This window comes from Rhinoraja longicauda, chromosome 9 (genome assembly GCF_053455715.1).
Source record: "Rhinoraja longicauda isolate Sanriku21f chromosome 9, sRhiLon1.1, whole genome shotgun sequence".
NCBI lineage: Eukaryota > Metazoa > Chordata > Chondrichthyes > Rajiformes > Arhynchobatidae > Rhinoraja > Rhinoraja longicauda.
Window position 1 is genome coordinate 65,484,477 of NC_135961.1, and position 23,209 is coordinate 65,507,685.

At 49.9% G+C, this 23,209-nt stretch overlaps 1 protein-coding gene across 1 annotated transcript in view; it reads left to right on the forward strand.

Annotated features, from left to right (window-relative positions):
• ism1 (isthmin 1) overlaps positions 1–16,981 on the forward strand; it is an 85,841-nt gene extending 68,860 nt beyond the window's left edge. The window contains 4 exon segments of the mRNA XM_078405995.1: positions 114–257; positions 6,990–7,079; positions 15,739–16,172; positions 16,174–16,981. Of these exon segments, the coding sequence (XP_078262121.1) occupies positions 114–257; positions 6,990–7,079; positions 15,739–16,172; positions 16,174–16,257 (752 nt within the window). The 3' untranslated portion in view covers positions 16,258–16,981.
• The last annotated feature ends 6,228 nt before the right edge of the window (positions 16,982–23,209 follow it).

The following is a 23,209-nucleotide window of genomic DNA, read 5'->3' on the forward strand; positions in this document are numbered from 1 at the left end:
TGTAAGTCGTTGCGATGGCATGCCGACGGCAGGGAGCTGTGCCGGCTTCCAGGTTGAGCATGTGGTTGCAATTACGCCTGCCCATCGCCATGCATGCTTGCTTTCTCCTGCAGATTACGCGGATGGAGAGGGGGACTGGAGCCCGTGGTCGCTGTGCAGCGTTACCTGTGGAAGCGGTAACCAAAAGCGCACCAGGTCCTGCGGTTATGCCTGCACCGCCACCGAATCCCGGACGTGCGACATGCCGAACTGCCCCGGTCAGTCACCTGCCTTGTCCTACACAGTCGGCTTGAGACCCTTCTTCAGACTGAGACTAAACTAAACCAAGTCGTCTCGTCTGAGATGACTGGGTTTATGGTAGCGTGGGGAATGGTGGGCAGTTTTATAAAAACCGGGAGGGGAATGGCACTGGTGTTGAAGTCACCAACTTCACTGCCAAGTTCATAAGGTCATAAGTGATAGGAGCAGAATTAGGCCATTCGGCCCATCAAGTCCGCCATTCAATCATGGCTGAGCTATCTCTCTCTCCAACCCCATTCTCCTGCCCTCTCCCCATAACCCCTGACACCCGAACTAATCAAGAATTTATCTATCTCTGCCTTAAAAATATCCACTGACTTGGCCTCTACAGCCTTCTGTGGCAATGAATTCCGCAGATTCACCACCCTCTGACTGAAGAAATTCCTTCCCATCTCCTTCCTAAAGGAATGTCCTTTAATTCCGAGGCTGTGACCTCTGGTCCTAGACTCTCCCACCAGTGGAAACATCCTCTCCACATCCACTCTATCCAAGCCTAAAAAGCCAATAAAGCATTGTCTTTCCGCTGACTGGTTAGCACGCAGCAACAAGCTTTTCACTGTACCTCGGTACACGTGACAATAAACAAAACAAAATTCATGTAGCTATTCACTTGCCTGGACCAGTAAGGCTGGAATTCTGCAGAAGCTGGTTTACAAAAAGAAATAGATACAAAGTTCTGGAGTAACTCACAGGGTCGGGCAGCAATAAACAATAGACAATAGGTGCAGGGGGAGGCCATTCGGCCCTTCGAGCCAGCACCGCCATTCAATGTGATCATGGCTGATCATTCACAATCAGTATCCCATTCCTGCCTTCTCCCCATACCCCCTGACTCCGCTATCCTTAACTCTATCTAGCTCTCTCTTGAAAGCATCCAGAGAATTGACCACAAATTCCACAGATGAATTCCACAGATTTACAACTCTCTGAGTGAAAAGGTTTTTCCTCATCTCCGTTCTAAATGGCCTACCCCTTATTCTTAAACTGTGGCCCCTGGTTCTGGACTCCCCCAACATTGGGAACATGTTTCCTGCCTCTAGCGTGTCCAATCCCTTAATAAAGCACCCCCAGAGAACATGGATAGGCGACGTTTCGGGTTGTAACCCTTCTTCAGACTCATTGCATTCTGCAGTGTGGCCTTGCTAAGATCTGCAGGACTATCATAGTCCACTTTGTAATGTGAACCACTGCCTGAAAACAGGATGAAGCCAAGGAGGAGGCTCTAGAAGATCAACCTGTGGCACGATGGCACAGCGGTAGAGTTGCTGCCTTACAGCGAATGCAGCGCCCGGAGACCCGGTTTCCATCCCGACTACGGGTGCTGTCTGTACGGAGTTTGTACATTCTCCCCGCGACCCACGTAGGTTTTCTCCCAGATCTTCCTTCCCTCCAACACTCCAAAGACGTAGAGGTTTGTAGGTTAATTGGCTTGGTATAATTGTAAATTGTCCCTAGTGTGTGTAGGATAGCATTAAGGTGCGGGGATCGCTGGTTGGTGCGGACTCAGTGGGCAGAAGGGCCTGTTTCCGCATTGTATCTCTAAACTAAACTAAACTAAACCACAGCAACTCGAGAGCAAATCTGTTCATGAAACCCAGTGCGAAGGCCCAAGGGCCTTATTATAATTCTATGCTCGTTACCATTAATGCATCAACAGCTGGGAAGAAAGCTTAGGATCCTATGAACCCTTAATGCGTTTGGCGGCTCGGTGGCACAGCGTTAGAGTTGCTGCCTTACTGCGCCAGAGACCGAGGTTCGATCCTGACTACGGGTGCTGTCTGCACGGAGTTTGTACGTTCTCCCCGTGACCTGCGTGGGTTTTCTCCGGGTGCCCCGGTTTCCGTCCACACTCCAAAGACGTGCAGGTTTGTAGGTTAATTGGCTCTGGTATAATTGTCCCTCGTGTGTAGGATAGTCCTAGTGTACGGGGTGATTGCTGGGCAGTGTTGTGGACCAAAGGGCCTGTTTCCGCGCTGTGTCTCTAAAGTAAACAAAAGTAAACAGTGACCGCACGTGATCAGAGTTTAGTTTAGTATAGAGATCCAGCGCGGAAACAGGCCCTTCGGCCCACCGGGTCCGCGCCGCCAAGCAATCCCCGCACATTAACACTATCCTACGCACACTAGGGACAATTTACATTTACACCAAGCCAATTTACCTACATACCTGCACGTCTTTGGAGTGTGGGAGGAAATCATAGATCTCGGTGAAATCCCACACAGGTCACGGGGAGAACGTACAAACTCCGTACAGACAGCGCCCGTAGTCGTGATGGAACCCGGGTCTTCGGCGCTGCTTTCGCTGTAAGGCAGTAACTCTACCGCTGCGCCACCGTGACCGCCCATTGAGTTGAATTGAGACTCTTGTTGAGTCTCATTGCCTGTAACTCGTCCTCCCCTACCACACAGCCAACAATGGCCTGTTTCCTTGATCATCGTTACTTTTTTGCACATCTTTCATTCATTTGTTCGAGATTCTCTCGACATCACCGTCTGTATCTCTCGTTTCCCTTTCCCCTGACTCTCAGCCTGAAGAAGGGTCTCGACCCCAAACGTCACCTACTCCTTTTCTCCAGTGCTGCTGCCTGACCCGCTGCGATCACGTTCAGAAGTTATACCAGTAGAATTAGGCCACTCGGCCCATCGAGTCCACTCTGCCATTCAATCATGGCTGATCTCTGCCTCCGAATACCATTTTCCTGCCTTCTCCCCATAACCCTTGACGCCCGTTCTAATCCATAATTTTTCTATCTCTGCCTTAAAAATATCCACTGACTTGGCCTCCACAGCCCTCTGTGGCAATGAGTTCCACAGATTAACTACCCTCTGACTAAAGATGTTCCTCCTCGCCTCCTTTCTAAAAGAGCGCCCTTTAATTCTGAGGCTAAGACACTCCCACCAGTGGAAACATCCTCTCCACATCCACTCTATCTGTGCCTTTCACTATTCTGTAAGTTTCAAGTTATTCCAGTCTATCCATAGTCTATGTCTTCTGGTTGCTAACCATAACAGCAGAGGTTAGGTGAAGCATGTGGCTCCATACAGTCAGTACTTGCCCCTCGGGATAAACATAGAGACATTGAAAATAGGTGAAGGAGTAGGCCATTCGGCCCTTTGAGCCACCACCGCCATTCACCGATCATGGCTGATCATCCAGAATCAGTACCTCGTTCCTGCTTTCTCCCCATATCCCTTGATTCCGTTAGCCCGAAGAGCTATATCTAAAGTAACTCTCTTTTGAATACATAAAGGGAAGTGCATTTAAAGTGCATCATAACCCAACAATGTAGAGTTGAGCCAAATATTCACAATTGGCTTTGCCGCGTTGAAGGATCCAGCTGCTTCCAGCCCCAAACCACAGGTTAATCGTTCTTCCCTCCATCATCTCTGTCCACACCGCTCCTTGTTCGAATGGGGCCCTACATTCCACAAAGAACCACACTTCTCTGCAGGTCCACATCAATGTCATACATCAGCAGCAGAGTTGCTGCCTCACAGCACCAGAGATCCAGGTTTGATCCTGTCCGTACGGAGTTTGTACGTTCTTCCCGTGACCTGCGTGTGTTTTCCCCGTGCTCCAAAGATGTACAGGTTTGTAGGTTAATTGGCTTCGGTAAAGATTGTACATCGTCCCGCGTGCGTGTGTAAGATAGTGCTAGTGTTCGGGGATCGCTGGTCGGCACGGACTCGGTGGGCCAAAGGGCCTGTTTCCTCACTGTGTCTCTAAAATCAAAAAATGCCAAGTTGGATTCATCTGCACATGATCCATATCCCTCTATTCCCTGCATATCCATCAGACAACCTCCCTTGTGCCTAAACTTTCCGAGCCAGTGACAGGTTCTGGATGTAATAAAAATGAACAGCAGAGGCTGGTTTATACCAAAGGTAGAGACAAAATGAGTTCATAAGTTATAAGAGCAGAATCACAGAATCAACTTCAAGCTCCTCCTATTCAATAGACAATGGACAATAGACAATAGGTGCAGGAGTAGGCCATTCAGCCCTTCGAGCCAGCACCGCCATTCAATGCAATCATGGCTGATCACTCTCAATCAGTACCCCGTTCCTGCCTTCTCCCCATAACCCTTAACTCAGCTATCCTTAAGAGCTCTATCCAGCTCTCTCTTGAAAGCATACAAAGCATACAAAGCCCTAAACGGGCTTTCCCCCCCCCCCATATCAAAAACCTTCTAACCCACCACTCTATCTCCAGGTCCCTCAGGTCGGCCGACTTGGGGCTACTCACTATCCCGCGGTCTCGGCTTAAGCTCAGGGGTGACCGCGCTTTTGCGGTTGCAGCTCCTAGACTGTGGAACAGCATCCCTCTCCCCATCAGAACTGCCCCCTCCATCCACTCCTTTAAGTCCAGGCTCAAAAACCTATTTCTACTCCCTAGCGTTTGAGGCCCTCTGAGGGGGCGCTGTGAACTGTTTATGTATGTGCTGTTATGTTTGTGTGCCATTGTATGTCCGTTTCTTAGTACCTGAACTGATGTACAGCACTTTGGTCAACGTGGGTTGTTTTTAAATGTGCTATACAAATAAAATTAACTTGACCTGACTTGACTAGGCCCTTCGGCCCATCAAATCTACTCTGCCATTCAATCATGGCTGATCTATCTTTCCCTCTCGACCCCATTACCCAATGGCTTGGCCTCGACCCGAAACGTCACCCATTCCTTCTCTCCCGAGATGCTGCCTGACCCGCTGAGTTACTCCAGCATTTTGTGAATAAATACCTTCGATTTGCACCAGCATCTGCAGTTATTTTCTTATACATCATGTAGCCTAGTATCGTTACTTATTACTTATGTTGGAGGTGCCCAGAACAAATCCAGAATTTCTGTACTTTCCTTCTTCAGACGTGCCTCCATTTCACACACCTCAGGACTAGTAATTTTGCCCCAGTTCCCTTTTCGGGACTTTCTAACTAATTACTGAGTGACTTATTTTGTACTCTTACCAATTAAGGTTTCTGCAACAACAAAAAAAGGTTCAAAGCGAAACTGTTGTGGCCAGGGCATTATTGCGACTTTGAAAATACGCTCCAGTTACTAATTTTCTTCTTATAGAACGCAAGAGAGCGTTCAGGCTTTTCATGGTTGGAATGGTAAATTATAGTCAAGACGATACAGTATTTATATCCAGCACTAGGCTCTCCTTTTGAAGGCAGCTGTTCTCCAAACTATTTCCCATCCAAGCCTTCTACCCAGTGCAGGTCTCGATTCCCATCCGAGACACGATTTACGAGGACGTTGCCAGGAATCGAGTGCCCGAGCTTAGTTTAGTTTAGTTTAGTTTAGTTATGCAGCGCGGGAACAGGCCCTGCGGCCCACCGAGTCCGGGCCGACCAGCGATCCCCACACACTTACTCTAACCCTACACACACACTAGGGACAATTTACATTTATATCAAGCCAATTAACCTAGAGCGTGGGAGGAAACCGAAGATCTCGGAGAAACCCCACGCTGGTCACGGGGAGAACGTACAAACTCCGTACGGACAGCGCCCGCAGTCGGGATCGAACCCGGGTCTCTGGCGCTGTGAGGCAGCAACTCTACTGCCGTGCCACAGTGCCGCCCATAAATCACCGAAACTATAGGAAGAGGCAGGGTAGCCTGGGACTATTCCTTGGAGCGCAGGAGGCCAAGGGATGGTCTTGTAGGGGATTGGGGGGAATGAGTCAAGGTAAATTCACAGAGCCTTTTACCCAGGGCAGGGGAATGTAGACCCAGAGGACATAGGTTGAAGGTGAGAAGGTAAAGATTCAATGGGAACCCGAGTGGAAACTCTTTCATTCTGAGGGTTTCGGTTTGTTATTGCCACATTTACTGAGGTTTGCATGCGATCCAAACAGATTAGATAATGCTATAAATAAATGCAATCAAGTCCAACTCAAGTACAACAGGTGGAGCAAAGGGAAAGGTACAGAATGCAGAATACAATTCTCAGCATTGACGCGCAGCGGTAGAGTTGCTGCCTCACAGCGCCAGAGACCCGGGTTCGATCCCGACTAAGGGGGCTGTCTGTACGGAGTTTGTACGTTCTCCCCGTGACCCGCGTGGGCTTTCTCCGAGATCTTCGGCTTCCTCCCACACTCCAAAGACGTGCAGGTTTGCAGGTTAACTGAATCGGTGTACCTGTAAATTGTCCCGAGTGTGTGTAGCATCGTGTCAGTGTGCGGGGATCGCTGGTCGGCGCGGACTCGGTGGGCCGAAGGGCCTGTTTCCGCGCTGTATCTCTGAACTAGACTAAACTAAACTGTGGTACAGTGATGCAAATCAGAAGGAGTTTGCTGGTTGCAAAGTACTTTAATAATCCAGAGTATTTATTTCACAAAATGCTGGAGTAACTCAGCAGGCAGGCAGCATCTCAGGAGAGAAGGAATGGGTGATGTTTCGAGTCGAGGCCCTTCTTCAGACTGAAGAAGGGTCTCGACCTGAAACGTCACCCATTCCTTCTCTCCTGAGATGCTGCCTGACTTGCTGAGTTACTCCAGCATTTTGTGAAATAAATACCTTCGATTTGTACCAGCATCTGCAGTTATTTTCTCATACTTAATAATCCAGACGTTATCTAGCCTTGGAAAAGCAAGTTTTGCTTCCCTCTCCTCCTCCTCATCCTCATTATGTATTTCAATTAATGATTAAATCTCTTTCTCTGTTTCCCCACCCCCTCTCGCCTCTCAAGGAATTGAAGACACTTTCAAGACGGCTGCAACGGAAATGAGTCTAATGGCCGGAGGTGCAGACATAAACGCCACAGAATTGTTTGGAATAGGTAAGAGGGTGGTTTTGCCTGATATAAAGTAAAATATAGAAACAAAAACATATAAATGTTGATTCATTGATTGATCGATCGATTGATCGGTCGATTTATCGATTGATGGATTGAAAGGTACAGCATGGAAACAGGCCCTTCGGCCCACCTAGTCCAGACCGACCATCGATCACCCGTTCACAATAGTTCCATGTTATCCCAATTTCTCATCCACTCCCTGCGCACAGAGGGCCAAATGAACCTACAGACCTGCACGTCTTTTGGAAACCGGAGCGCCCCTGGAGAAAACCCACGCAGGTCACAGGGAGGACGTGCGAACTCCGTACAGACAGCACCCATAGTCAGGATCGAACCCGGGTCTCTGGCGCTGTGAGGCAGCAACTCTACCGCTGCCCCACCGTGCCGCCTTAGTGCACATCAGAGCTATAATTTCATCGAGCGGACAGGAGCCTCGAGGTGTAACCTGCCTACCCACGTTCCCCCATTATCTCCAAGGGTCATGAAACTGGTGACGTGGCAGTGAACTGGGTAGACGTCCTCATTTGACGGTGATTTATCCAGGTGTCACTGAGACTGTAACTCAGAGGGCAACACAGTGGCACAGCGGTAGAGTTGCTGCCTCACAGCGCCAGAGACCCAGGTGGCAGGTTCGATCCTGACTCTGGGTGCCTGTCTGTACAGAGTTTGTACGTTCTCCCCATGACCTGCGTGGGTTTTCTTCGAGACCTTTGGTCTCCTCCCACACGAGAGGGCGTGCAGCGTAGGTTCACAAGGTTAATTCCCGGAATGGCGGGACTGTCGTATGTTGAAAGGCTGGAGCGATTGGGCTTGTATACACTAGAATTTAGAAGGATGAGGGGCGATCTTATTGAAACATATAAGATAATTAGGGGATTGGACACATTAGAGGCAGGAAACATGTTCCCAATGTTGGGGGAGTCCAGAACAAGGGGCCACAGTTTAAGAATAAGGGGTAGGCCATTTAGAACGGAGATGAGGAAGAACTTTTTCAGTCAGAGAGTGGTGAAGGTGTGGAATTCTCTGCCCCAGAAGGCAGTGGAGGCCAGTTCGTTGGATGCTTTCAAGAGAGAGCTGGATAGAGCTCTTAAGGATAGCGGAGTGAGGGGGTATGGGGAGAAGGCAGGAACGGGGTACTGATTGAGAGTGATCAGCCATGATCGCATTGAATGGCGGTGCTGGCTCGAAGTGCTGAATGGCCTACTCCTGCACCTATTGCCTATTGTCTATTGTCTATTGTCTATTGAGAAAGGTTTGTAGGTTAATCGCCTTGGTGTAAATGTGGAAAATTGTCCCTGGTGTGTGTAGATAGTGGTAATGTGCGGGGATCGCTGGTCGGCGCGGACTCGGTGGACTGAAGGTCCTGTTTCCGTGCTGTATCTCTAAACTAAACTAAACTACAGAGAGATTTTATCTTTGCAGGCACATAAATAGAGCACAGAACCCTGCAGCACAGGAACAAGCTCTTGGACCACAATGCCTGTGGCGAACATGATGCCAAGTTAAATCACCCCATTCTCCCTGCACGTGATCCCTATCCCTCCGTTCCCTGCACACCATGTGCCTATCTAAAAGCCTCTTAAATGTCACTATTGTATCAGCCTCTTATCCAACCCTGGCAGCACAGGGCAGCGTGGTGGCGCAGCGGTAGAGTTGCTGCCTTACAGCGAACGCAGCGCCGGAGACCCGGGTTCGATTCCCACTACGGGTGCTGTCTGTACGGAGTTTGTACGTTCTCCCCGTGACCTGCGTGGGTTTTCTCCGAGATTGTCAGTTTCCTCCCACACTCCAAAGACGTGCAGGTTTGTAGGCTAATCGGCTTGGTATAAATGTAAAAATTGTCCCTAGTGGGTGTAGGATGGCGTTAATGTGCGGGGATCGCTGGTCGGCGCGGACCCGGTGGGTCGAAAGGGACCATTTAGCGCTGTATCTCTAAACTAAAATTGCCCAAAACATCTCCCCCTCTCACCTTAAAGCCATGTCCTCTAGTCTTTGACAGCTCCACACTGGCAAGAGGTTCTGACTGTCTACCCTATCTATGCCTCAATGCTTGATATGCTTCTTCTATAAGATCTACCCTCACCCTCGAATCCTAATGAGAAAAACAATCCAAGCTTTTCCAAACTCTCCTTCTATGTAGCACCTTGTAAACCAGGCAGCCTTCTGGTAAACCTCTTCTGCACAGTCTTCCAAGCCTCACACCCTTTGTTTAATAGGGCGATCAGAACTGCACGCAATACTCCAAATGAGCAGACTTTTAAAAGAGGGCGCATAATTATGTCAAATGGAGTTTAATGTGGAGGATCATAATGACATCTAGTATGAACTATTGCTTGCAGTAGACTCATTGAGTCATAGAGTGATACAGCCTGGAAACAGGCCCTTCAGCCCACACCGGCCAACATGTCCCAGCTACAATAGTCCCACTTGCCCGTATCCCTCCAAACTTGTCCTATCCATGTCCCCGTCTAACCGTTTCTTAAACGTTGGGATAATCCCAGCCTCAACTACCTCCTCTGGCAGCTTGTTCCATGCACCCACCACCCTTTGTGTGAAAATGTTACCCATTAAATCTTTTCCCCTTCACCTCGAACCTATGTCCTCTGGTCCTCGATTCCCCTACTCTGGGCAAGAGACTCTGTGCATCTACCCGATCCATTCCGCTCATGATTTTACACACCTCTGTTTGGAGTACAGGTGTTCCTCAGCTTCTGATGGGGTTCCGTTCCGAGAATCCCATCGGAAACTGAAAGAATCGTAAGTCGGAATGCATTGAAAACGCGCGATCACGTGGCCGGTAGCGAGCGGCGGCTCGCCACGGGTCAATGCCGTTTTTCACCATCGCAAAGTCGAAATATCGCAAGTCGAAGCATCGTTGGCCGGGGAGCGTCTGTATTGCGTGCAGTTCTGGTCGCCACCTTTACAGAAAGGTCATTTAGATTTAGATTTAGAGATACAGCGCAGAAACAGGCCCTTCGGCCCACCGGGTCCGCGCCGCCCAGCGATCCCCGCACACTATCGCTATCCTACACCCACTAGGGACAATTTTTACATTTGCCCAGCCAATTAACCTACATACCTGTACATCTTTGGAGTGTGGGAGGAAACCGAAAATCTCGGAGAAAACCCACGCAGGTCACGGGGAGAACGTACAAACTCCGTACAGACGGTGCCCGTAGTCAGGATCGAACCTGAGTCTCCGGCGCTGCATTCGCTGTAAGGCAGCAACTCTACCGCTGCGCCACCGTGCCGTCATGAAGGCTTTGGAGAGGATGCAGAGAAGGCTTACTAAAATGATGTCTGGATTAGGTGGTATTAGCTGCAAAGAGAGTTGGCCAACCTCTCAATGTCGACAAACGCCAGGTTTTGATGCAGAGGCTTTGAATAAAACACGGAAGGCATGGACATTAACCTGCATTCCCAAATTCCTGAAGATAGACACAAAATGCTGGAGTAACTCAGCGGGTCAGGCAGCATCTCTGGAGAGAAGGAATGGGTGACGTTTCGAGTCGAGACCCTTCAACAAGGGGCCACAGTTTAAGAATAAGGGGTAGGCCATTTAGAACTGAGATGAGGAAAAATGTTTTCAGTCAGAGAGTTGTGAATCTGTGGAATTCTCTGCCTCAGAAGGCAGTGGAGGCCAATTCTCTGAATGCATTCAAGAGAGAGCTAGATAGAGCTCTTAAGGATAGCGGAGTCAGGGGGTATGGGGAGAAGGCAGGAACGGGGTACTGATTGAGAATGATCAGCCATGATCACATTGAATGGAGGTGCTGGCTCAAAGGGCCGAATGGCCTACTCCTGCACCTATTGTCTATTGTCTATTGTCTACACGTTCCCAAGTTCCTGGTGCCTCTGTCCTTCTCTCAGTTTCAGATCAGTTCAGTTTAGTTTGTTGTCACGTGTACTGAGGTACAGTGAAAAGCTTTTGTTGCGCGCTATCCAGTCAGCGGAAAGACAAATACGTGATTACAATCGAGCCATTCACAGTGTACAGATGCACGATAAGGGAATAACGTTTAGTGCAAGGTAAAGCCAGCAAAGTCCGATGAAAGATAGTCCGAGGGTTACCAATGAGGTAGATAGTAGTTCAGCACTGCTCTCTGGTTGTGGTAGGACGGTTCAGTTGCCGATAACAAATAGAAACTTAGAAAATAAGTGCAGGAGTAGGCCATTCGGCCCCTCGAGCCAGCACCACCATTCAATATTATCATGGCTGATCAGTACCCTGTTCCCGCTTTCTCCCCATATCCCTTGATTCCGTTAGCCCGACGAGCTGCATCTAACTCTCTCTTGAAAACATCCTGACATTTGCGATGTAGATGAAGGAAGGTTTCGCGAGGATCAGGAGATGGCTAGGTTGCAGTAGGGTACCCGGCCTCTAGGGTTGCCAACTTCCTCACTCCCGAATACGGGACAAGGTGACATCACCGCCCCGCGCCCCACGTGACCTCACCCAGCCAGCGGCCACGTGCTCCCGCTCCACTAATGGCGGCCGCCCGGGCCGGGAGGCGGGTTGCTACGCAACCTCCGTCAGGTGGCGCTCGGGCCTCCAGACCCACAGTGCCCGGGCCTACAGTGTCCGGGCCTACAGCGTCCGGGCCTACAGCGTCCAGGCCTACAGCATCCGGGCCTACAGCGTCCGGGCCTACAGCGTCCGGGCCTACAGCGCCCCCCCGGGCCTAATACAGGACAAGAGTGGTCCCGTGCGGGACAAATCAATTTACCCCAAAATACCGGATGTCCCGGCTAATACGGGACAGTTGGCAACCCTACTGACCTCTGATGCACTCTTGCATCCCCGGTATTTATGCAGCTGGTCTTGTTCACACTCTGGTCAATAGTGACCTCCTCCACACTGTAGAAGGTGGGTGAGAATGCTGCTGAATGTCGAAGGCTGGTGGGAATCTGCTGCAGTTCACAGTCTCTCATCTCTGTGCCTCGCAAGACCAGCGTGACGAACATTTTTGTAGTGTGTCCCAGATGGGACAATGAAATTCTTACTTGCAGCAGCACAACAGACTATGTGAACATCGTACACTGTAAACAAACGTGAGAGGAAAAAAAAGTTCAATGTGTGCACATGTTCACAGACTCACAAAGAAACACATATATATATACATCACACGGACACAGAATGCTGGAGTAACTCAGCGGGTCTAGAGAGAAGGAATGGGTGACGTTTCGGGTCGAGGCCCTTCTTCAGGCTCGACTTATAACGTCACCCATCCCTACTCTCCAAAGACGCTGCCTGTCCCACTGAGTTACTCCAGCACTTTGTGTCCATTTTCGATGTAAACCAGCATCTGCAGTTCCTTCTGACACACAAAGAGACGTAGAATGGTTCATTGTTCGCTGAGTTCTCCGACTAGTTCCACTGTCCTCCTGATTAAATATTACTGATTGTATTCTGCGTTGTCACCTTCCCCTCAGCTAACAATGAACCATTCTACATTTCCTTATCAGCATCTGCTTTGATCTGTCATTTTCACACCTCACCCTTCCATATCTCTAGTGTAAGAAATTAACTGCAGATGCTGGTACAAATCGAAGGTATTTATTTCACAAAATGCTGGAGCAACTCAGCAGGTCGGGGAGAGAAGGAATGGGTGACGTTTCGGGTCGAGACCCTTCTTCAGACTCCTTCTCCTCCCCTGACTCTCAGTCCGAAGAAGGGTCTCGACCCGAAACATCACCCATTCCTTCTCTCCAGAGATGCTGCCTGCCCTGAGTTACAAGAATGATCCCAGGAATGAGTAGGTTGACCTACGATGAGCGTTTGTCGGCACTGGGCCTGTACTCACTGCAGTTTAGAAGAATATGAGGGGACCTCATTGAAACAAGAATGATCCCAGGAATAATGAAAGGGCTGGATAGAGCGGATGTGGAATGGATGTTTCCACTAGTGGGAGAGTCTAGGACTAGAGGTCATAGCCTGAAGAAGGGCCTCGACCAGAAACGTCACCCATTCCTTCTCTCCAGAGATGCTGCCTGTCCTGTTGAGTTACCCCAGCTTTTTGTGTCTATCCTCAGAATTAACATTCTTTTAGGAAGGGGATTTTTTAGTCAGGGGGTGGGGAATCTGTGAAATTCTTTGCTACAGAAGGCTGTGGAGGCCAAGTCAATGGATATTTTAAAGAAAGAGATAGTTTCTTGATTAGTACGGGTGTCAGAGGTTATGGGGAGAAGGCAGGAGAATGGGGTTAGGAGGGAGAGATAGATCAGCCATGATTGAATGGCGGAGTAGACTTGATGGGCCGAATGGCCTAATTCTACTCCTATCACTTATGAGATACTCCAGCATGTTGCGTCTCTCCCAAGGATGATTCCATAATGGTGAAACAGTGGCCGTTTCCAAGTGAATGCTAACATTGTGACTTTCGTAAAGGATTGGACAGGCGAGACACAGGAAAAATGTTCCTGATGTTGGGGGAGTCCAGAACCAGGGGTCACACAGTTTAGGAAGGCAGGGGCAGGCCATTTAGGACTGAGGTGAGGAAAAAAAAAATTCACCCAGAGAGTTGTGAATCTGTGGAATTCTCTGCCACAGGAGACCAATTCACTGGATATTTTCAAGAGAGTTAGATTTGGTTCTTCGGGCTAACGGAATCAAGGGTGTGGGGAAAAAGCAGGAACAGGGCACTGATTTTAGATGATCAGCCATGATCAAATTGAATGTTCGGACGCGGGAGTTTCGATCATCCCGAAAGGAAGCATGCAGGTACAGCAGGCAGTGAAGAAAGCCAATGGAATGTTGGCCTTCATAACAAGAGGAGTTGAGTATAGGAGCAAAGAGGTCCTTCTGCAGTTTACAGGGCCCCAGTGAGACCACACCTGGAGTACTGTGTGCAGTTTTGGTCTCCAAATTTGAGGAAGGATATTCTTGCTATTGAGGGCGTGCAGCGTAGGTTTACTAGGTTAATTCCCGGAATGGTGGGAATGTCATATGTTGAAAGACTGGAGCGGCTAGGCTTGTATACACTGGAATTTAGAAGGATGAGAGGGGATCTTATCGAAACATATCAGATTATTAAGGGGTTGGACACGTTAGAGGCAGGAAACATGTTCCCAATGTTGGGGGAGTCCAGAACCAGGGGCCACAGTTTAAGAATAATGGGTAGGCCATTTAGAACGGAGATGAGGAAAAACCTTTTCAGTCAGAGAGTTGTAAATCTGTGGAATTCACTGCCTCAGAAGGCAGTGGAAGCCAATTCTCTGAATGCATTCAAGAGAGAGCTAGATAGAGCTCTTAAGGATAGCGGAGTCAGGGGGTATGGGGAGAAGGCAGGGACGGGGTACTGATTGAGAATGATCAGCCATGATCACATTGAATGGCGATGCTGGCTCGATGGGGCCGAATGGCCTCCTCCTGCACCTATTGTCTATTGTGAGGGCTTCGGACCATAGGCTTTGATCGGACGGTTCAACAGCCCCGACCGCAGGTGAACACAAAGAGGAATTTGATTGAACTTTATTACCTTTCATCGCAGTGAGGAATGTGGAATCCGCTGTGGTGGATGTTTATGTAAAATTTTAGTTTATGCGGCTGTGTGTCTTGTTGCTTTTTACTTCGTATGGGTGTACGGTAACTCAAATCTCACTGTACCTTAATTGGTACATGTGACAAAAAAAATTGATCTTGAAATCTTGAATGGGGGTGCTGGCTGGAAGGGCCGAATGGCCTACTCCTGCTCCTGTTTTACTATGTTTCTATAACCCCTGAGTTAGTCCGCCATTTTATGTCTATGTTCGGATCATATTGAATGGCAGTGCTGGCTCGAAGGGCCGAATGGCCTACTCCTGCACCTTTGTCTATGTTTCTATGACCCCTGAGTTAGTCCGCCATTTTGTGTCTCTCTTCGGATCATATTGAATGGCGGTGCTGGCTCGAAGGGCCGAATGGCCTACTCCTGCACCTATTGTCTATGTTATTATGACCTGCTGAGTTACTCTGCCATTTTATGTCTATGTTTGTATCATATTGAATGGCGGTGCTGGCTCGAAGGGCCAAATGGCCTACTCCTGCACCCATTGTCTATGTTTCTAGGACCCACTAAGTTAGTCCGCCATTTTGTGTCTATCTTCGGATTATATTGAATGGCGGTGCTGGCTTGAAGGGTTGAATGGCCTACTCCTGCACCTATTGTCTATGTTTCTATGACCCCTGAGTTAGTGCGCCATTTTGTGTCTCTCTTCGGATCACATTGAATGGCGGTGCTGGCTCGAAGGGCCGAATGGCCTACTCCTGCACCAATGTTTCTATGTTTCTATGACCCCTGAGTTAGTGCGCCATTTTGTGTCTCTCTTCGGATCACATTGAATGGCGGTGCTAGCTCGAAGGGCTGAATGGCCTCCTCCTGCACCAATGTTTCTATGTTTCTATGACCCCTGAGTTAGTCCGCCATTTTGTGTCTCTCTTCGGATCACATTGAATGGCGGTGCTGGCTCGAAGGGCCGAATGGCCTCCTCCTGCACCAATGTTTCTATGTTTCTATGACCCCTGAGTTAGTGCGCCATTTTGTGTCTCTCTTCGGATCACATTGAATGGCGGTGCGTACAGGCTCGAAGGGCTGAATGGCCTCCTCCTGCACCTATGTTTCTATGTCTCCATGACCGTTTCCCTCTTTCCCTCCCTGGGCAGACACGGACAGCTGCGAGAGATGGATGAACTGCAAGAGTGAGTTCCTGAAGAAGTACATGCACAAGGTGGTGAATGACCTGCCCAGCTGCCCCTGCTCCTACCCGACCGAGATCGCCTACAGCACCACAGACATCCCCGACCGCGCCAAGCGCAGGGACTTCCGCTGGAAGGACGCCAGCGGCCCCAAGGAGAACCTGGAGATCTACAAGCCCACGGCGCGGTACTGCATCCGCTCCATGCTGTCCCTGGACAGCACCACCCTGGCCGCCCAGCACTGCTGCTACGACCAGACCATGCAGCTGATCACCCGCGGCAAGGGAGGAGGCACGCCCAACCTCATCAGCAGCGAGTTCTCCGCAGAGCTGCACTACAAGGTGGACATCCTCCCCTGGATCGTCTGCAAAGGGGACTGGAGCCGCTACAACGAGGTCAGACCCCCCCAACAATGGCCTCAAGTGCACGGACAACCCGGCCGATGAGGTGTACAAAAAACAGTTCCAGGAGGCCCGCGAGTACTGAGGGCTGAGACTCCCTCCCTCCCTCTCTCCCTCCTTTCCTCTCCCTCTCTCCCTCACTCACTCCTCTCTCTCCTCTCCTCCCTCTCTCTCCCCCTCCATCTCTCCCTCCCTCTCTCCCTCACTCACTCCCCTCTCTACCTCTCCCTCTCCTCTCTCCCTCACACTCCTTCCCTTTCTCACTCTCTCTCTCTCCCTCTCTCCCTCCCTCTCTCCCTCACTCACTCCTCTCCACTCTCCCTCGCTCTCCCTCTCCCTCTCTCCCTCACACTCCTTCCCTTTCTCACTCTCTCTCTCTCCCTCTCTCCCTCCTTTCCTCCCTCTCTCTCCCCCTCCCTCTTTCCCTCTGCCTCACTCACTCACTCTCCTCCCTCTCCCTCTCCCTGTTGTTTTTCCCTCTCCCCCCATCTCCCTCTCCTTTCTTCCCTCCCCCTCCCTCTCCCTCTCTCCTCCATTTCTCACTTGTCTCTCCTTCAACCTTCCCTCGGTCTCTCTCCCCTCTCTCTGCCCCTTCTCTTTTTCCCCCTCTCTCTCTCTCTCTCTCTCTCTCTCTCTCTCTCTCCTCTCTCTCTCTCTCTCTCTCTCTCTCTCTCGCGCTCGTTTTCCCTCTCCCCCCATCTCCCTCTTCCTCTCCTTTCTTCCCTCCTCCTCTCTCTCCCTCTCTCGCTCTCCCCATTTCTCACTTGTCCCTCACTCCCTCCCTCTCTCCCTCCCTCTCTCCCTCTCTCCCTCCCTCTCTCCCTCCCCCCCTCCCTCCCTCCCTCTCTCCCTCCCTCTCTCCCTCCCTCCCTCCCTCTCTCCCTCTCTCCCTCCCTCTCTCCCTCCCCCCTCCCTCCCTCCCTCTCTCCCTCCCTCCCTCCCTCTCTCCCTCTCTCCCTCCCCCCTCCCTCCCTCCCTCTCTCCCTCCCTCCCTCCCTCTCTCCCTCTCTCCCTCCCTCCCTCCCTCCCTCCCTCTCTCCCTCCCTCCCTCCCTCTCTCCCTCCCTCCCTCCCTCCCTCTCTCCCTCCCTCTCCCCCTCCCTCGCTCCTGGGCACCAATTCATGGACTGAATGCTCGCAGTGACTTTCTGGAGAACCTATCTGATTCCCACCCGACAACAGACAACCATTCCATTGGGATGAGTGCTGGCGAGGCGCATAAACACCCCGGCACCAGAGGACTTCAGTCACTTGGCACCTTGTCCAATCCTTCCGTACACCTGCTCCAAGCTTTTGAGGACCGTTTTGTGTTAGGCTGGGCTGGGCTCGCAGTTCAAAGGGAAAGCCTCTGTCTCTTTTTTTTCCCCCCTGAGTCCAGGCAATGAAAGGGAAGCACATTTGTTTAATCTAATTCAGTCAGAGGGGGTGGGAATAATAGCTGTAGAGTCCCTACGGCATTCAAAGCATTCTCTGGGCTGTAGTCACTTTCAGTGAATCAAAGCATTAACAAAGAAAGTGCCACTTTTAAGACCGTTGGCCACTTTTTCGTTTGGTCTCCACCCCACCCCCTCCCCTTTCTAATTTGTTTATATGGTTTTTTTTAGCTTGTACAATACAAAAATGTTACCCAAGATCTCTGCTTTGTAAAAGTTGTGTCATAGAGAATGTTCTTATTGAAAACTCTTTTAAACAATGTCCTTAAGATTGTTAAAGTCTGCATTATTTTTGTACAGTATTTCTTGAGCCACAGAGACACACACGTGCTCTCACACACACACACACGCACACACACACGCTCTCACACGCACACACACTCTCACACACACACAGACATGCATACACACATGTGCTCTCACACGCGCTCACACACAACACGCGCTCACACACACACGCTCATACGCACACACACAAACACACACTCACGCTCTCACAAGCACACACTCTCACACACACACACACATGCATACACACATGCACTCTCACACACATGCGCCCTCACACGCACACACACACACACACGCTCTCACACGCGCACACATACATGCACACACACACACACACGCTCTCACAAGCACACAAACACGCGCTTACGCGCACACACACACTCACACGCGCGCTCTCACACGCACACACACACATGCAATACTTCATGTGGCTTGCTTATTTTAAATTCCATCTGGAACGTGAGCCAGATGAGGCAAAGAAACGAATAAGCAAAGAGAATATTCATACACTTTTAAGAAAAGCAAATCTTAAAATAAATTATATCTGAATTTCAAGTCTAAACTGGAGGCGTTCCTTTCCCTGACTACCTCGGTTCCCCGTCCATTATTTTATGTTTAGTTTAGTTTACTTTTAAAGGTACAACATGAAAACAGGACCTTCGGCCTTTCGACCCATTGGTCAGACTAGCTCAGTTTAGTTGAGTTTATTGTCATGTGTATCGTGTATCTGTCTTAAAGCAACTGATAAATCGCAAGATAAATATTGGCCAGGATTGGGGGGAGCTCCACTGCTTTTCATCCAAGTTTGGTTTAGTTTATTGTCACGTGTACTGAGGTACAGTGAAAAGCTTTCGTTGCGTGCTATCCAGTCAGCGGAAAGACTATACATGATTACAATCGAGCTGTCCACAGAGTGCAGATACATGACAAAGGGAATAATGTCAACAACGTTTAGTGCAAGATAATGTCCAGTAAAGTCCGATCAAAGATAGTCCGAAGGGTCTCCAATCAGGTAGAAAGTAGCTGTATGCTATCCCACATTCTCACCCACTCCCTGCACATTAAAAATGTGGCTTGTTTTCTCTGGAGCTGAAGGGAGACCTGGTGGAAGTCTACACAATTATGAGAGGCATGGATAGGGTAAACAGTCGGAACCTTTTTCCAATGGTGGAAAAGTCAAAGACCTAAGAGGGTGAGATGTAGGATTGCCAACTGTCCCGTATTAGCCGGAACATCCCGTATTTTGGGCTAAATTGGTTTGTCCCGGACAGGACCGCCCTTGTCCCATATTAGGCCCGGGGAGCACTGTAGGCCTGGACGCTGTAGGCCCGGACGCTGTAGGTCTGGACAGTGTAGGTCCGGACAATGTAGGCCCGGACGCTGTAGGCCCGGACGCTGTAGGTCTGGACAGTGTAGGTCCGGACAGTGTAAGTCTGGACAGTGTAGGTCCTGAAAGTGTAGGCCTGGACAGTGTAAGTCTGAACAGTGTAGGCCCGGACGCTGTAGGTCCAGACAGTGTAGGTCCGGACAGTGTAGGCCCGGAGGCCGCTGTAGGCCCGGAGGCCCGGGTGCCGTCTAACTGAGTTTGCGTAGCAACCCACCTCCCGGCCCGGGCGGCCGCCATTTGATCGAACCCGGGCCTCTGGCGCCGTCGAGGCAGCAACTCTACCAGTCACGCCACCTGAGCTTGTCGTGTTTCAGTCCAAAACACAATATCATATCTTTAACTGCAGAAGTCTGAAGAAGGGTCTCGACCCGAAACGTCACCCATTCCTTCTCTCCAGAGATGCTGCCTGTCCCGCTGAGTTACTCCAGAATTCTGTGTCTACCTTCGATTTAAACCAGCATCTGCAGTTTTTTTTCCTACTCATTCCCAGTCGCTCATTCATAAAAAAGTGGCGAATCCAATGCCGCAAAGAAATTTCCTTATGAAATATGTAAGAAGGACCTGCAGATTCTTGGTAAATGTAAACATTGTCCCTAGTGGGTGTAGGATAGTGTTAATGTGCGGGGATCGCTGGTCGGCGCGGACCCGGTGCGGACCCGGTGGGCCGAAGGGCCTGTTTCAGAGTGATCAGCCATGATCGCATTGAATGGCGGTGCTGGCTCGAAGGGCTGAATGGCCTACTCCTGCACCTATTGTCTATTGTCTATTGTTTCCGCGCTGTATCTCTAAACTAAACTAAAAACTAAATTTGGTTGCTGCTGCATTAAATAATATATTTTATTAAACATCGAAACCCTTCTTCAGACTGAGAGTCAAAGGATTGGGAAACGAGAAATATGGTACAAATGAATGCAAGTATGCAAAAAGTAACGATGATCAAGGAAAGGTGGAGCCCACAATGGTCCATTGTTGCCTGTGGGGTAGGTGATAACGACTGATACAGATGGTGAAACTCAAGGGGACGACAGCGAAACTAGTACGATGACTAGAGTGGGGAAGGGGATGCAAAAGTGACTTGAAGATGGAGGAATCAATGTTCATGCAGCTGGCCTAGTCAGCTGCCCAAGCGAAATAGGAGGTGCTGTTCCTCCAATTTTACATTTCACCTCAGTCCGGCAGTGGAGGAGGCCCAGGACAGACACATAGAAACATAGAACATCGGGGCAGGTCAGCCCCACCCGGCTCGGACACGCCCCGCAAAGAGTGGGTCGCCCTGGACCGGGGGTCGGCCGGTTCGACGCCAACGTGCATCGTTGGGGGTTGCGTCCATCAGCAGCCTGCGTGCATGGAGCAGACCAGCAAACAGCGCGGCACGGCCTTCTCGACTGCGCTCTCCTCCGTCCCCCTGGTGGAGGGGTAGACCTCACGGCCCTCGACAACGGCACATTGCACTGGCTACAGCGCCTGGAGGGCGTTACATAACTCCTGCTGCCTCAAACGCAAGAAGGTGCAGGAGTAGGCCATTCGGCCCTTCGAGCCAGCACCGCCAATCAATATGATCATGGCTGATCATCCAGAATCAGTACCCCGTTCCTGCTGTCTCCCCACATCCTTTGATTCCTAAGAGCCACATCCAACTCTCTCTTGAAAACATCCAGTGAATTCATTGTGGATGATCAGCCATGATCACAGTGAATGGCGGTGCTGGCTCGAAGGGCCAAATGGCCTCCTCCTGCACCTATTTTCTATGTTTCTATGAATTGGCCTCCGCTGCCTTCTGTGGCAGAGAATTCCACAGATTCACAACTCTCTGGCTGAAAAAGTCTATCCTCACCTCAGTCCTAAATGGCCTACCCCTTGTTCTTAAACTGTGACCCCTGCTTCGAGACTCCCCCAACATCGGGAACATTGTTCCTGCATCTAACCTGTCCAATCCCTTAATAGTTTTTATATGTTTCTATAAGATCCCCTCTCATCCTTCTAAGTTCCAGTGAAAACAAGCCCAGTCGATCCATTGAAAGGTCTGTATGGGAATGGGAAGGGGTGTTTAAAGTGTCTGGCAACTGGGAGATCAGGTAGGTCTGGGCGGACTGAGCGTTATTGCCTGTTAACACCAACACAGCTGGGAACGAGAAAGGAACCAGCGGAGTGATTGAGTTGGTAAGTTAGCACATAGTCAGAGCTTGAGGGTGAAGTTTCATAAAACCGTCCAATCTTTGCAGTAACATCGCACCATAAACCTCGGGTTCCCTGGGGCCCTGAGTTTCTCGTGTCAGAGTAGTTGGAGCACCAGACAAGATTGATCATCGGGTCAAAAGGAATAGGAGTAGAATCAGGCCATTTGGCCCATCAAGTCTACTCCGCCATTCAACCATGGCTGATCTACCTCTTCCTCCTCACTCCATTGTCCTGCCTGCTCCCCAAACATTGAGATAGAACGATCAGAAAAGTTTTTTTTGTTGCAAATGTAGCCTTCTCCACTTAAGGACGATTCTTTAATCTAAATACTAAAACTCTTGTTTGTTTGTTTGTTCCTGAACGACAGCCAAAACGGTACATATAGAGGGACAATTATAGGCTCACCGTCGTCCCTTTGGTGCTAATGGAAGAAGTTTCATTGAAATGTAGGTTAATTGGCTGGGTAAATGTAAAAATTGTCCCTAGTGGGTGTAGGATAATGTTAATGTACGGGGATCACTGGGCGGGATCACTGGGCGGCACGGACTTGGAGGGCCGAAAAAGGCCTGTTTCCGGCTGTATGTATATGATATGATATGATATGATAAATCGGTGTTATATTTTTAAAGTTATTCACATTTTAAAGTGAATAAATCTATCTCGTAGGGATGGAGGGGGGAGGGAGGGAGGGAGGGAGGGGGGTGGAGGTAGGGGGGGTGGAGGTAGGGGGGAAGGAGGGAGGGGGAGGAGGGAGGGTAAGGGGGGGTTGAGGGGGATTGAGTGGGGATGGGGAAGAGGGGAGGGAGAGGGGGAGGGGAGGGAGGAGGGAGAGGGGGAGGGAGGAGGGAGGGAGGAGGGAGGGAGGAGGAGAGGGTGCTGCAGGAGAGGTTTGGGCCCAATGGGACCACTTGGTCTAGTTCACTTTATTATTGTCACGATACAGTGAAAAGTGTTTTGTTGTTGCGCGCTAACCAGTCAGCGAAAAGACTGTACATGATTACAATCAAGCCGTCCACAATCAAGCCGTCCACAAGATAAGGGGATTTTTTAATTGTTTATGATTTATTGTCATGTGTACCGAGGTGCAGTGAAAAGCATTTTTTGTTGCTTTATCCAGACAGCAAAAAGACTATTTTTTAAATTACAATCAGGCGGTACGGTGGCACATCGGTGGAATTGCTGCCCTACAGCACCGGAGAGGTGCTGTCTGTGCTGAGTTTGTACGTTCTCCCCTGTGTGACCTGTGTGGGTTTTCTCTGGGAACTCAGGTTTCCTCCCGCACTCCAAAAAGCCGACAGGTTTGTAGGTCAATCGTCTTGGTAAATTTGCATATTGTCCCCGGTGTGTGTAGGATAGAGTTAGTGTGCAGGGATCGCCGGTCGGCACGGACTCGGTGGGCCGATGGGCCTGTCTCCGCGATGTATCTCTAAAACGAAAGCTCAGACGGAGAGCTGTCCACAGCGTACATATCTGAAAGGAGATAATAATAATAATAATAATAATAATGCATTACATTTATGTAGCGCTTTTCATACACTCAAAGACGCTTTACAGGGATTTAAAGAACACAGGGAAGTGAATAAATAGATAAATAAGTAAACGAACAGAGAAAGGAGACAGAAGGTGAGGTGACCTTCAGTGGTTGAAGGCAGTAATGAACAGGTGAGACTTCAGTGATGTTTTGAATGTGGTGAGTGTGGAGGAGTCTCTGACGGTTTGGGGTAGTGAGTTCCATAGGGTGGGAGCAGC